At 30.7% G+C, this 12931-nt stretch overlaps 1 protein-coding gene and 1 non-coding gene across 2 annotated transcripts; both read left to right on the top strand.

The window, feature by feature from the left end:
• The first annotated feature begins 9343 nt into the window (after window positions 1-9343).
• On the top strand, window positions 9344-12798 carry LOC107074566 (baculoviral IAP repeat-containing protein 2). Its single transcript, XM_015336101.2, is given in 3 exon segments — window positions 9344-11297; window positions 11299-11639; window positions 11729-12798. Coding segments are annotated over 2 exon segments (996 nt in total). The 5' UTR covers window positions 9344-10614; the 3' UTR covers window positions 11612-11639; window positions 11729-12798.
• On the top strand, window positions 9440-9512 carry TRNAK-UUU (transfer RNA lysine (anticodon UUU)). The gene has a single exon. It is a non-coding gene; the product is annotated as a tRNA-Lys (tRNA).
• Window positions 12799-12931: the final 133 nt, after the last annotated feature.

Here is a 12931-nt window from a genome sequence, read left to right as displayed (position 1 = left end):
TCGTAAGAGCCAACTTGCAGTAGTGCAAACGCAACCAACCGAAGCGCATATGCCACAACTTCTAACTCTGATAGTCCTTATGTATTGAGTATACATGCTACGTATGTATGTAGATATGTATGTACATACATGCGGTTGCTCAAACTGTTTCTGGAAGGCGTTATACCACACTACGATCTTCCATAGTCGCTTGTACCTCTCTCTCTCTCTCTCTCTCTCTCTCTCTCTCTCTCTCTCTCTCTCTCTCTCTCTCGTAAATTAGGAAAAATATTTTCGTTCGCGGCTACCATTTCTATAGTCTCCGAAGGTAATTTTCACCAGCTCAACAGCGAATTGGCTGTTACGAAAACCAAAAAATGTTATATCGCCTGGCTGAATGTTACGTCAGTTTTAAAATTGAAGTCATAAAGCTACGGCTAGTACTATGAGACGAGGTGGAAAAGAGAAACGCGGGCAAGATAACTGTTAACGATAGCAGGTTCTTTGTAGATTGCTGCACACGAATCAGAGCGCATAATCGTATTGCAGCCACGTTTTCGAGCCTTTGAAGTAGCTATGTTCGAAGATACTATCATCGATAAGGTTGCGTGTCTAAAAATCGCTCGACTTTCCTATCCCTTCGATAAAATAGAAGAAAGTAGAGTCAGTCGAATGTGCACGTTTCGCTGATCGCATCCTTATTTCTACGTGGGATACGCGTTTTACATGATATCGGGACTCTATTGAGAAAGACAGAAAAAGACAGAGAGAGAGAAAGAGAGACAAAGAGAGTGAGGGAGAGTGAGAAAGAGGGAGTCAGCTTTATACGCGAAACACGGGGTATTGTACACTCGAAACGATATGGTAACACAAAGTAGGACAAGCTGGCATCGGCCGGACAGGAGAAAATTTACGTCCCGTTCTCGATAGCCGTGCACGGCTTTGTTTCGGAGCTTAAAAGGTACCCCAGCTGAGCTAGTACAGTGTTACCACTACCATGCCGTTAGATTTACAATTCTTTCTTTTCATTGAGCTTCCATCGTGGAAAAAGTTTACTCGGGAAGGTACAGAAGGTACATATGTATACACATACATATAGACTACTATCGTAGCATGAAAGAGAACGTGGTCACGACCTCGACCATGGTCACGACCATATACCTTCATCGACGTGAAAACTTCCAGCTATCATTAACGAGCCTGAAAAACACGAGAATACAAACAATGTCGTCGAGTAATGTACCATAAACATAAAATGACATTTACGAACAAAGGATTCCTAAAGACTTTGATGTTCTATTCCTAAAAGTTGACTCTATTTGATCAGAAAATTGTTTTTAATTTTTTTTTTTTTAAGTAATACTTCGCACGTGCTTCGATCGTTTAAATCGAGAACTACGTAAAGAAATTTAAACGAAATGCGTAAGGATACGATCGTTTCCCGTAGAAATTAAATTCCGTAAACTCCCAGTACAATAAACGTATAAAATGAAGAGATCTTTAATCTGTACATTGAGATGGTACAATTTTTTCCCTGAGAAATAGAAGAAACAATTTAAGATACAAAAATAAATAACTCTATCTGTCTAAATGTATTACTTATGAATCACAAAAATCACGTTCCGATCGTTTCTCTAAAAACACGTAAAAAGACCTGTTGCACATCGCAGAAAACGATGATCACAAACGATGAGAAATACCATGTTTTTCGGTTATTTCTCCCATCCCGTACTCTTAACTCGTTCTTTGATCCTTCCGAATATTTTTTTATATTTAAACGCTTTTATATTTAATACACCAGAGCCTATCATAGGCTCATAGGTGACGTGTATAAAAATACTTAAAATATATAAATTTAACTGTAATTACTTTAATACTCAGGGTTAGTCATATACCTCTGATTGTATTAACTGTAAGCCGACTCACGTCTTTAGATAGAAATATTAAACAATAAATACAGAAAAGAACAAAGAAAAATAAGGCATACCTTTTATTTTCCTCACGATTTTACAATAAAATATGTCTTTTTACACTAAGCCTACCGAGTTCATTGAAATTCCTATATAAATCAGTTATTTTGACCACTCATGGTAGATTCAGTGTTTAGTATAATCTAAAATAAATCTAAGCGTTTATTACTCAAAAAACTTTTAAATTCCAGATAATATATTCTAGAATTAAATTTTAACTGTAAATGCAAACTAAAAAAACTTTACTCAAATACCTCATATATTCATTTTTGAACTAAATCGTTTTTTTGTATGTTTTATAGAGGATGCCCACACAATACTGCTACTTATTATTGTACTCATTACCTATAAAATAATAGCAAATAATAGAAGAAATACAAGTCCCGTTTTTTATCTAACGAGATTCATTTAGTTACAACCGAGACCACCAGTGAACGATAATAGGTAAAATACTATATTCTTTTATAGTATTGTACCAGTTTTTGATAGTTTGTACCTTTCTTTGATAATATTGTATCTATCTTCGATAAAATTGTACCATTCGTTGATAATATTGTACCGTTCTTTGATAATATTCTGTCATTACGTTAAATGTCTACTATCACCCACTGGTGGTCCCGGTTGTAACTCAGATGAATCTAGCTAGATAAAAAAGGGACCTGTGAGCATCTAAACACATCTGTATTCTTTGATAATAGAAAATTTCTGTCTTATTTATTGTCGATAATGATAGATTTTTTTGAAAAAGAAACTATCCTCGGCAGGTAATACTCAAAGAATACAGGAATACATAAAAGCACACAAGTCCACTTCTCGAGTAACCAAAATCATCTTACCATTAATATTATATGATCGTAGATATTATATATTCTTTGATAGTATATATAATATAGTTATATTGTATAATAGAATTTTAAATAATTATATTTAATTTGTACTGTATGAACATGTGTGTGCCTTCAAAAATGCATTTATAGATAATTTTAAAAATTATTCATTTATAAAGCGTTTAAATAGAAAAAAAATCATGTGTGCAGATCACACGTGTTAGAAGTGAAACCTTCAAAAAACTAAGTTTTGAGAGAATCTGACAAATACACAGTTTCAAGAGTAAGATAATTGTAGGATTTATTTATTATAATATTATTACCATATATAGCAAAGTAACCGGTATGGTCTCTGGGTGGAATAGCTGATAAAAAGTACACTTTTCCAAATTCAAGCAATAAAAATGGAGTGCTGAATGAGATAGTTATAGATAAACACCAAAATCGTAGGATGTTTATCAAAGGAAATATAATTAGTTGGAAACTAAGTAAATACGAATAATCCTTTTTTTGAAACTCAGGTATAAAATTTTTTTTGTTAGTATGGTTTTCAATTTCCCGTTTTCATCTACATTCTTGCGCTGTATAACAAACATTTTAGGATAAACGAAATAAAGACGTTACGAAAAACATATGGAAAATACTGCTAGACTGAACGAAGGTTCTGGTAAAATGCAATGAGAAATCTAATAGAGATATTCTCTAGAAATATTTTTTCAACTCTATAGCCTGCCGCACTTCGAGATCCTTATTATTTATAACATATCTCGTCTTTATTCTTTGAACCACAAACTTATCTTTCTAAATACTTTCGTCTAAATAAAGATCTAAAAAAATCTAAAGAAAAATCTAAATAACGCATTGAATCGTATCGCTCTCTCAGCTTATCGAACTGTGTACACTGCGAGTCTCAAATTTCAACCCCGTGGTAAGCTCCACCGATTCACGCTGGGTGTTCAGCCTGTTAAAAATGTTTTTATTTGATCACATTTATCAAACAAACGCATTCTATAGTCGGTGGGAAATGCAACTAGATTCTACGGTACTTTCGTGAGAGAGAGAGAGAGAGAGAGAGAGAGAGAGAGAGACAGAGAAAGAAAGAATTGAAACTCATGTCATGCATAACTGTAAAATCAAATTTTTATTGTAAACTTAACTTATCCCTCATTTTACTTTTAAATCCCTCATTTACATTTCTTTAGAATTATTCACTAATAGAAGTACAAATTAGATAATAAACGATAACGTTTAATTGTACTAATGAATTTGATTAGAATCAAACTTAAAAAGTGTTTCATGCTTAATGATATTAGTGATAAAGACTTTTCAGATTTTGACGTTATAATTTAAAATAAATTATTTTATTTTATTATTATTTGTATAATTATATGTAGTTGGGTTGAAAAGTGTAGAATATAAATTACAAATAATCTGTATTTTTCGTTCACATAAGCTCGTGACGATTTTGACGGAAGATTAAAACACAACGAATTTCAATTTTTTTATTTGGTATATATTTATTAAATTATATATAAGTGCTATTCTGTCCCACAATCTTTCTCCATCTTTATGGGTAACTTCAAAATTTTCAGAACTCTTCTCAGGTTTTTTTAGTAAAACAATTTATGTCACTTACCGAAAATCGGAACGAACTTTCCGTATAACCCAATATTACATATAATTTAAATATAACGCTTATTCTTTTTTTTATAAACATGTAAAATATAGTCAATGTCTAAAAATAGAATATTTCATTCTATACAAATATTAACCCTTTTCGGACGTATTCAATTAGGACATGAGTGTCGTAGTAGTTGAAATTAATTTTTATACATATTTCTCTCACATATATTTTTATTATATATATATATATATATATATATATATATATATATATATATATATATATATATATATATAATATATTCATTATGTAAAATATACATAATTGTTAACATAAAATACATAATATGTAAAAATACATATTAAATATGTATATATGATTAGCACGGTTTCTTGTGTGGTAGCTGAGAGCAATCATACGACCGGAACGGTAGAAACGCTTTGGTGTCTGAGATTGGACACGCGTCCGAAAAGGGTTAAAAATTTCATTATATAGATTCACTTTATACATGTAATAGATTTGATATAAAAACTATTAAAAACTATATAAACATATTCGTATGCATTAGGCTTTAAAACATTTCTAAAAAATTCAAAAAATCCTACATAACGTTGAAAGAATGATGTCGTAAGTTTTAAAAAAGTGTACAAATGTGTAAAAACGTTGTAAAATTTATAACTAATTGTAACAACAAGTCAATGATGTCAATTAAAATAAAGAATTATTCGATGATTTGTACATAATGTAAATGCATAATTTATTATTAAACTAAAAAACGAACATTGTAATTGTTGGAATGTATAACTCAGATAAGAACGAAAATCAATCTCTTTGGTTCTCTTCTTAGATATCTAGAAAACCATAGTTTATTGTAAAACGTATGAACTTGCATGCTGTAGAGATCGGCTGACGTCATAGATGTCACCGACATAGAGAGCGAGTCGTAAACCTAATATGTGTGCACCTTTGTTCCTTTTACCAGTCTATTCGAAACAGCTCTTTGGTAAAGACGTGCCATTGCTTGTGCACTTAAATATAAAAGTTTTCTGGTTAAAATTATATTTTGTGTTATTTTTTATTTATAAGAACCCAATAATCCTACAGGTTATGGGCCCAGGTTACGCACAAAGTCCACCTGCGTGCTGCGTGTAAAATTTATTTTTTGTGTGTGAATAAATTTTGCTTTGTACAACGGATTAGAAAACAACGAAGTTGAGAATCTCCAGCCAGTTATCACAAAAAGTTTGAAATCGAAGAAAGTCTCATACTACGCTTTGAACAGACTTATAAAACTCAATTTCTAAAGTCAACGAGAGTAACATACATATTCGTAAAAATGGTTATTCTTTTTTCTCTCGCCTCTTTGTAATCGCTTTGTCCTAGAACAAGGAACGATCATATTTTCGGCGGCTCCACCGCTTCGCCGCACCCCTTGTTTAAACATTCGACTAGAAGACGAAGAAATCGTGACATTGTATCCCCTCCATCGGTCTGCAGCTAGCGATAAGCATACATCCTCTCTCCTCGATCTATAGCCTAAGGGCCGTACCGCGTGATCGAGAACCCAACGCACAACGATAAATTCATACAAATAAAATGGAAAACTCGAAATTGAAAAGAAACATAAAACCGTTTGATGGTGAGAAGTATAGTGTTTGGAAGTTTAGAATTCGTGCGTTACTCTGTGAACTAGACGCGCTTTAAGTGATTGACAACGAAGTACCAGAAACAATTACTGATGAATGGATGAAAGCAGAAAAGACTGCGAAGAGCATCATCATTGAGTATCTCTCAAATTCATTTCTCGGTTTTGCTAAATCAGATAGCACTGCTGCACAAATACTTAAAAGTTTGGCGATATTTTTGAACGTAATAGCCTTGTTACTCAACTCTCATTAGGCAAGAGATTACTTGGATTAAAATTACAAGGTGATACACCTTTGACAAAGTATTTCACGATTTTCGATGAATTAGTTGCCGACCTAATTGCTGCCGGTACTAAATTAGAAGAGACTGACAAAATAGCTCATTTACTATTAACTTTGCCAACTATATATAATGGCATAATAACAGCGAAACTTTATGGGGAAAAAAATATAACATTAGCTTTTGTAAAAACAAGGCTCTTAGACCACGAGATAAAATTGAAAAATGAGAGCAGTGATACAAGTGCAAAAATTTTGCAAGTAGCCAGTCAAGAACAATCAACTAGTAATAACAATAATAATAAAGTGACTATGTATAGAAATTCTCAAAAGTCAAAACAATTCAAGAAAGGAGGACTGCACACGAAAGGCTTCAAACGGAATAATAATTCCAAACAATCTGGCATAAACTGCTCAAATGACGCAAGAAACTCAACCTTCAACGTCATACTCAAACATATAGGGTTTTGCATTCATGGCAGGAAATTATCAAGAGAAAGATGCAACAAGCCGGAATGAGTATCCTTTTTAATGATAAAGGTGTTGAGGTAATAAAAAAATGGTAAAGCTGTAATGAAAGGTACGCCATTGAATAATTTAATTGCTATTGACTTAAGAGTTGATTTAAGCAAGGTAAGCTCTAGTTTGAAAGTTTATAGTGCCATACAAAATAATTATGAATTATGGGATCAACGCTTAGGCCATATTGGCAAGGGTAAATTTTGAGAATTGAAGAATAAACAAATGGTCTATGATATACATGAAATAAATAACGTAACGCTTAATGACAACTTGTGTAAAGCTTGTGTATATGGCAAACAAGCGCGTTTACGTTTTAATAAGGCAAAAGATAAAAGTAATGTAAAAAGACCATTGTTCGTTGTTCATTCTGATGTATGCGGGCCAATCACTCCCCCTACAATAAATAATAAAAATTATTTTGTTTTATTTATTGATGGGTTCACTCATTATTGTGTCACGTACCGGATTAGTTATAAATCAGATGTGTTTTCGGTTTTCAAAGATTTTATTTTTAAAAAGCGAGGCTAATTTTAATTTCAAAGTAGTGAATTTTTATTCTGACAATGGAAGAGAATATTTATCAAGTGAAATGAAAGATTTTTGTGTGCAAAAAGGCATAACTTTTCATTTAACTGTTCCACAAACCCCTCGGTTTTGGTTGGGTTTTCCTTATCCTTGCAGTGCATGCTGGACCATATGTATTTTCCCAACAGTACAAGGAATAGCCTTCTGTGTAATAGTAATAGTAGTTTGTTATCAAGCTTGAATCATGTAAGTTTTTATTCAAAAGTTTTGTTACTTTAAAGAGGATTAATTTTCGAGGGGGCGTGTTGGAATGTGTAACTCAGATTTAAGAACGAAAATCAATCTCTTTGGTTCTCTTCTTAGATATCTAGAAAACCATAGTTTATTGTAACACGTATGAACTTGCTTGCTGTGGAAATCGGCTGACGTCATAGATGTCGCCGATATAGAGAGCGAGTCGTAAACCTAATATGTGTGCACCTTTGTTCCTTTTACCAGTCTATTCGAAACAGCTCTTTGGTAAAGATGTGCCATTGCTTGTGCACTTAAATATAAAAGTTTTCTGGTTAAAATTATATTTTGTGTTATTTTTCATTTATAAGAACTCAATAATCCTACAAATTATTATATAACATTTTTTAATATATCTTTTTTTTTTTAGGTATTAGGAACTTAATTTTTATTTCATTTTGTTTCAGGATATGATTAATTCTAATGCACTTGTAAGTGCATCGAATTTTTCATTGGGAACTTGCCCTTCGATGCATTCATTGCATCTTTGCAGACTTAAAATAATATTTTCTTTTTCTTTTTCAGATTCGTTTCCATTTTCTTTTGTCTATGGGTAGCAGGTAGATTCTTTCTTTTATTTCTTTGCAAAGAAAGGTCTACTTCAGAGATGCGACCATGCCCATGGGAGTCATAATTTTCTCCTACCTCCGATGATTGGGAGAAATCATGTCCTTACCTTGAATTTCATCCCCACCAACCATCATTCCTTCCCTACTTCTTTCTTTCTCTTTTTCTTCTATAGGTTCTTATAATTCTATAGGCTTCTTCTTATAGGTTTCTCATAATAATGGAGTATTGGTATATAATAATGGAGTTATGGTAAACGGGTGATATTTTAATATATGTTTATTACCTTCGTATTGCATCCCACACGTGAAAAATCATTTTTCTATCTATACTTTTTTATTTTTACAGGTATTATATATAGATCAATCTAAAATCGTGGAAAGTTTCAACTTAAAAATATTATCTTTCATATTCTTTTCTATTCTTTTTAATTATTTATAAAAGTAACTGAAGTATTTTAATCCATTTATTATATTCCCTATAGCATCGTACATGTATGATAACAATTGTTAATGTATTTTCTTTTTTTTGCAGATACCATGGATCAATTATATATTATATACATTTATTTTTATTATGCTATATTTTAGATAGATTAAAAATTATTAAATATAAAATATTCGTAACTTGTCATTTCCATATGTTATGTATATTTGAAATTATTTTAGGGTGTGTTAGTTCTAAATAACATCAATGATTCTATTGAAATTCTATTCAGGTTGCACTCCTCGTTTATCATTTTGTATTTTTGGCATTCAAATTTTTCTCTGGTATACTCGATAATTATTGTAAAGATTTTTTGGATAGTACTCTTATGATGGGACCTAAGAGTTAGGTTCCTTCCTTTCAATTATATTAGGATGTGGACATCTTCAAGATGCACATCCCTCATGGGTCTTCAGAAGCAGTTACCTCCTTGTGGTTAGACCTGAGCAATGAATATTACTTTCCATGTAATGTTTATCATATTTTATATGCTATACATTCCATAGCAAATAAAATCCAGCCAAAGACCGCTTACTATTAATATTATAATTGTAATTAGTTTCTTTCATTTTTCCTAATTAATATCATATTTAAATTCCTTTAATTGTTTTCCCTTAAATATTCCCTTAAATATTCCCTTAAAGAGCCTCACATATCAGGGATAAAAATCAATCTCTAAAAATATTAAACTTATTTTTTTTCTTTAGAGAGCAGTTGTCAGAAGCCCGGATAGCTCAGTCGGTAGAGCATCAGACTTTTAATCTGAGGGTCCAGGGTTCAAGTCCCTGTTCGGGCGGATTTTTTTTTTTCCTTCCAATCCACTACCTGCTACGATGTAAGGGCTTGTGTGCTTTTAAAACCTGCAAAGCTATGCTGAATGGATACAATAGCCTACAGTGAAGACTCAAACCAAGCCTAAAAACGCTCAGACGATCCTTAATTCTCTCCTATTTTTAAAACTCGGAAAAATCATGTTCTAATTTTCTTCGAAACAATAGGGGGGACAGTACTTTTTAACTTATAAATTTAACAAATTAAATTGATAAATTAAAAATAAATTTTTCATTTAATTTACAAATACTCACATTTAAAAAATATTTTAACAAATAAAATAACATAAAATAAGAATAAGTATTAAAATACTTTAATAATTTTTATTTTAATATAATATAATATATATTTATAATAATATTAAATATTAATTATTATATAATAAAATTAAAATAAATATTTTAATTTTAATTTTAATATAATAATTTATTATTACATTAAAATATATGTTAAAACATTTTCCTAATCCAACTGGTAACATAATCTTATTTTGTTTATCTTACCTTACTCTCTTCTCCTCTCTCCTTACCTTATCAGTACCTGCAATATCGTAACTGCCCATATCTTTTATCCAATCAGTGTTGCGTTTTTACCTGACCATGTGCATCCAACCAATTCCTTCATTCAATAACATACTATATAAGAAAAAAGTTTTGTTTTAAAACGTAAATAGTAGATCTAGAACATTCTTATAAGAGATTTATTAGTCAGTACCTACAATATTGTAACTGCCCATATCTTTTATCCAATCAGTGTTGCGTTTTTACCTGACCATGTGCATCCAACCAATTACCTCATTCAATAACATATTATATAAGAAAAAACTTTTGTTTTAAAACGTCAATAGTAGATCTAGAACATTTTCACAAGAGATCTATAAAATTAAAATCATATTGCAAAAGTGGACAAATAAATAAAATCATTTATTTAACCTCTTTCAAGATACTAGTACATAATACGTATACATTCAGTTAGGTGTTAAAAAATAGGCTAAAAAATCAAATAAGAAAATTCAATTATTTTCTTTTCGCATTTCAAAATTCGTCGCTGAAGATATTTAAAAAAACATGGATTCTATCGAAAGTCAAAAGTATACTACCTACGAGGAGAGATTATGTACTTTCAACGAATGGCCTTCGGACAAGCCTCAAATACAAGCAGAATTAGCTGAGGTAGGATTCTGGTATACTGGAGAAAACGACCGTACAAAGTGTTTTTGTTGTCAGTTAGAGTTGGAGGATTGGGAACCAAATGATTCTCCGTTGCAAATACACGAATACTGGTCTTCTAAATGCAACTATCTTAAAAATAATAAAGGAATTTTTACCAAATTTCCGAAATATAAGAGCTTAGAATCAAGATCAAATACTTTCGATGTTTTATCGGAGTTAAAAGCAAATGTAAAAACACAATTAGCTGATGCAGGATTCTTTTACAATAGAAAAGACAATGAAACTTTGTGTTTCCATTGTGGCATAAAATTGCCAAATTGGGAAACGGAAGATAAACCATGGAATAAACATTTAGAACGTAATTCTAACTGTAAATATCTTACAAATAATTCTGAAAAATTTATTCAATTTCCGAATTATCAGAGCTACGAATCGAGACTAAGTACTTTCGATACTTGGCCAACTTCAAAATCACAAACAAAAGAACAATTAGCTGAAGCAGGAATTTTCTACAACAGAAACAGCAATGAAACTTGTTGTTTTTATTGTGGCAAAGACTTGAAAAAATTGGCATCCGAATGATGTACCGTGGCTTAAACACTTCGATTGTAATCCTAAATGCGAATTTGTTAAAAATCGCCAGAATCTAGTTGTATATCCATTATATCAGAACACTGAATCAAGATTAAACACTTTTGGCACTTGGCCAACATCAAAATCGAAAATAAAGGAACCATTAGCTGAAGCAGGATTTTTTTATACTGGAAAAAGTGATACAACAATATGTTTCCATTGTGGATTAGAATTACAAGATTGGACGATGAAATGTGATCCGGATGTAAGACACATCTCACAATTTTATATGTGTAAAAATCTTTTACAAAGAATTTAATAATAACAATGATCAGAAAAAATACCAGGTAATTTTTCAAATCATTCTCCAACCTATGTTGTACAATATTGTCGAATCTAAATAATCTTTTTTTCTTTTTTATGTTTGGATTTATAGATCTAACCATGGAACAAATAACATTCTTGGATAATATTTTAGTACAACATGTAGTAACATCTAATAGTGTAAAATATACACCTTGCGTGGACAATTTTATAATTGTCAGTCGCATATTTCCCGGCAATAAATAAGTATTAATCATGACCCCATGGAAGGGTTATATACCACACGCAGCGATGAAGTTATATGCATGCTTTGTCTTTTGTTCTCGAGATATTCTGAACAATCGATGATCTGATTTATATAACACTCATATAACCTTACATAACATATAAAAAAATGTAATTGTTTGTGTAAATAAATTTTTTTTTAATTTTTAAAATAGAGTATATTTTAAATAGTACCGCCAAAATTACTATCTCCATTTTCTTTTATGAAGAGAATAATCACTTGTGCATGCGCACAACGAACAAATACGTGATATTAGAGACCTTGTAGGAGGAACGCACCGAAGAATTTTATGGGACCGGAACTCATGTAGTCACGTGATTGCGCGCGAATGAATCTAACATTTTAAATAGTATAAAAGTTGTATATAGTAATAGTGAATAGTGTAGGAAGTAGAGTGATGAATTGGTTTAAAAAAATTATGAAATAATGAATTGCATCAAATACAGAAAAAAATGAACCATATTTAATGATAATTAAAAATTTATATTAAAATAGAATAGGTTACACAAAAAAATTATTATAAATTCAAAAAGAAAGATTCAATTAAGTTTGATTTGATAAAAGACATTACAGTATTTTGAAATTTCAAAACAACCTATGTATACAATTTTGATAAATATAATTATCTACTATATATATTATATTTACAATTATTTTAATCATTCGTACAATTTGTTTTTAATTTCCAATATTAATAAATCAGCTAAGATTCCTGGGTATTATATGTTCATAAAATGGCATCAACATCAATTCCCAATTTTCGATAAGTGTAATGAAAGCAACTTTCTAGAAATATATTCTTAGAAAAATAAAAAAATTGTATAATATTTGAATGATTAATATTTTAGTATTTTAATATTTGGTTATTATTGTTTTAGATAGTTAGTATTTTCGTTAGATTTAAAATATTTTACTAATTAAATATAATTTTGTAATAATCAGTATGATTAAGACTGTTGATGAGGCTATGAACTCTCGAGTTCCAAGTGCCACATAATAATAATAATAATAAGACAAATATATAAAAAA

The sequence above is a fragment of the Polistes dominula genome, unplaced genomic scaffold, assembly GCF_049000335.1.
Source record: "Polistes dominula isolate Pdom_NZ unplaced genomic scaffold, Pdom_raw_medaka contig_82, whole genome shotgun sequence".
Lineage (NCBI taxonomy): Eukaryota > Metazoa > Arthropoda > Insecta > Hymenoptera > Vespidae > Polistes > Polistes dominula.
This window is presented reverse-complemented; position numbering and strand designations above follow the sequence as displayed.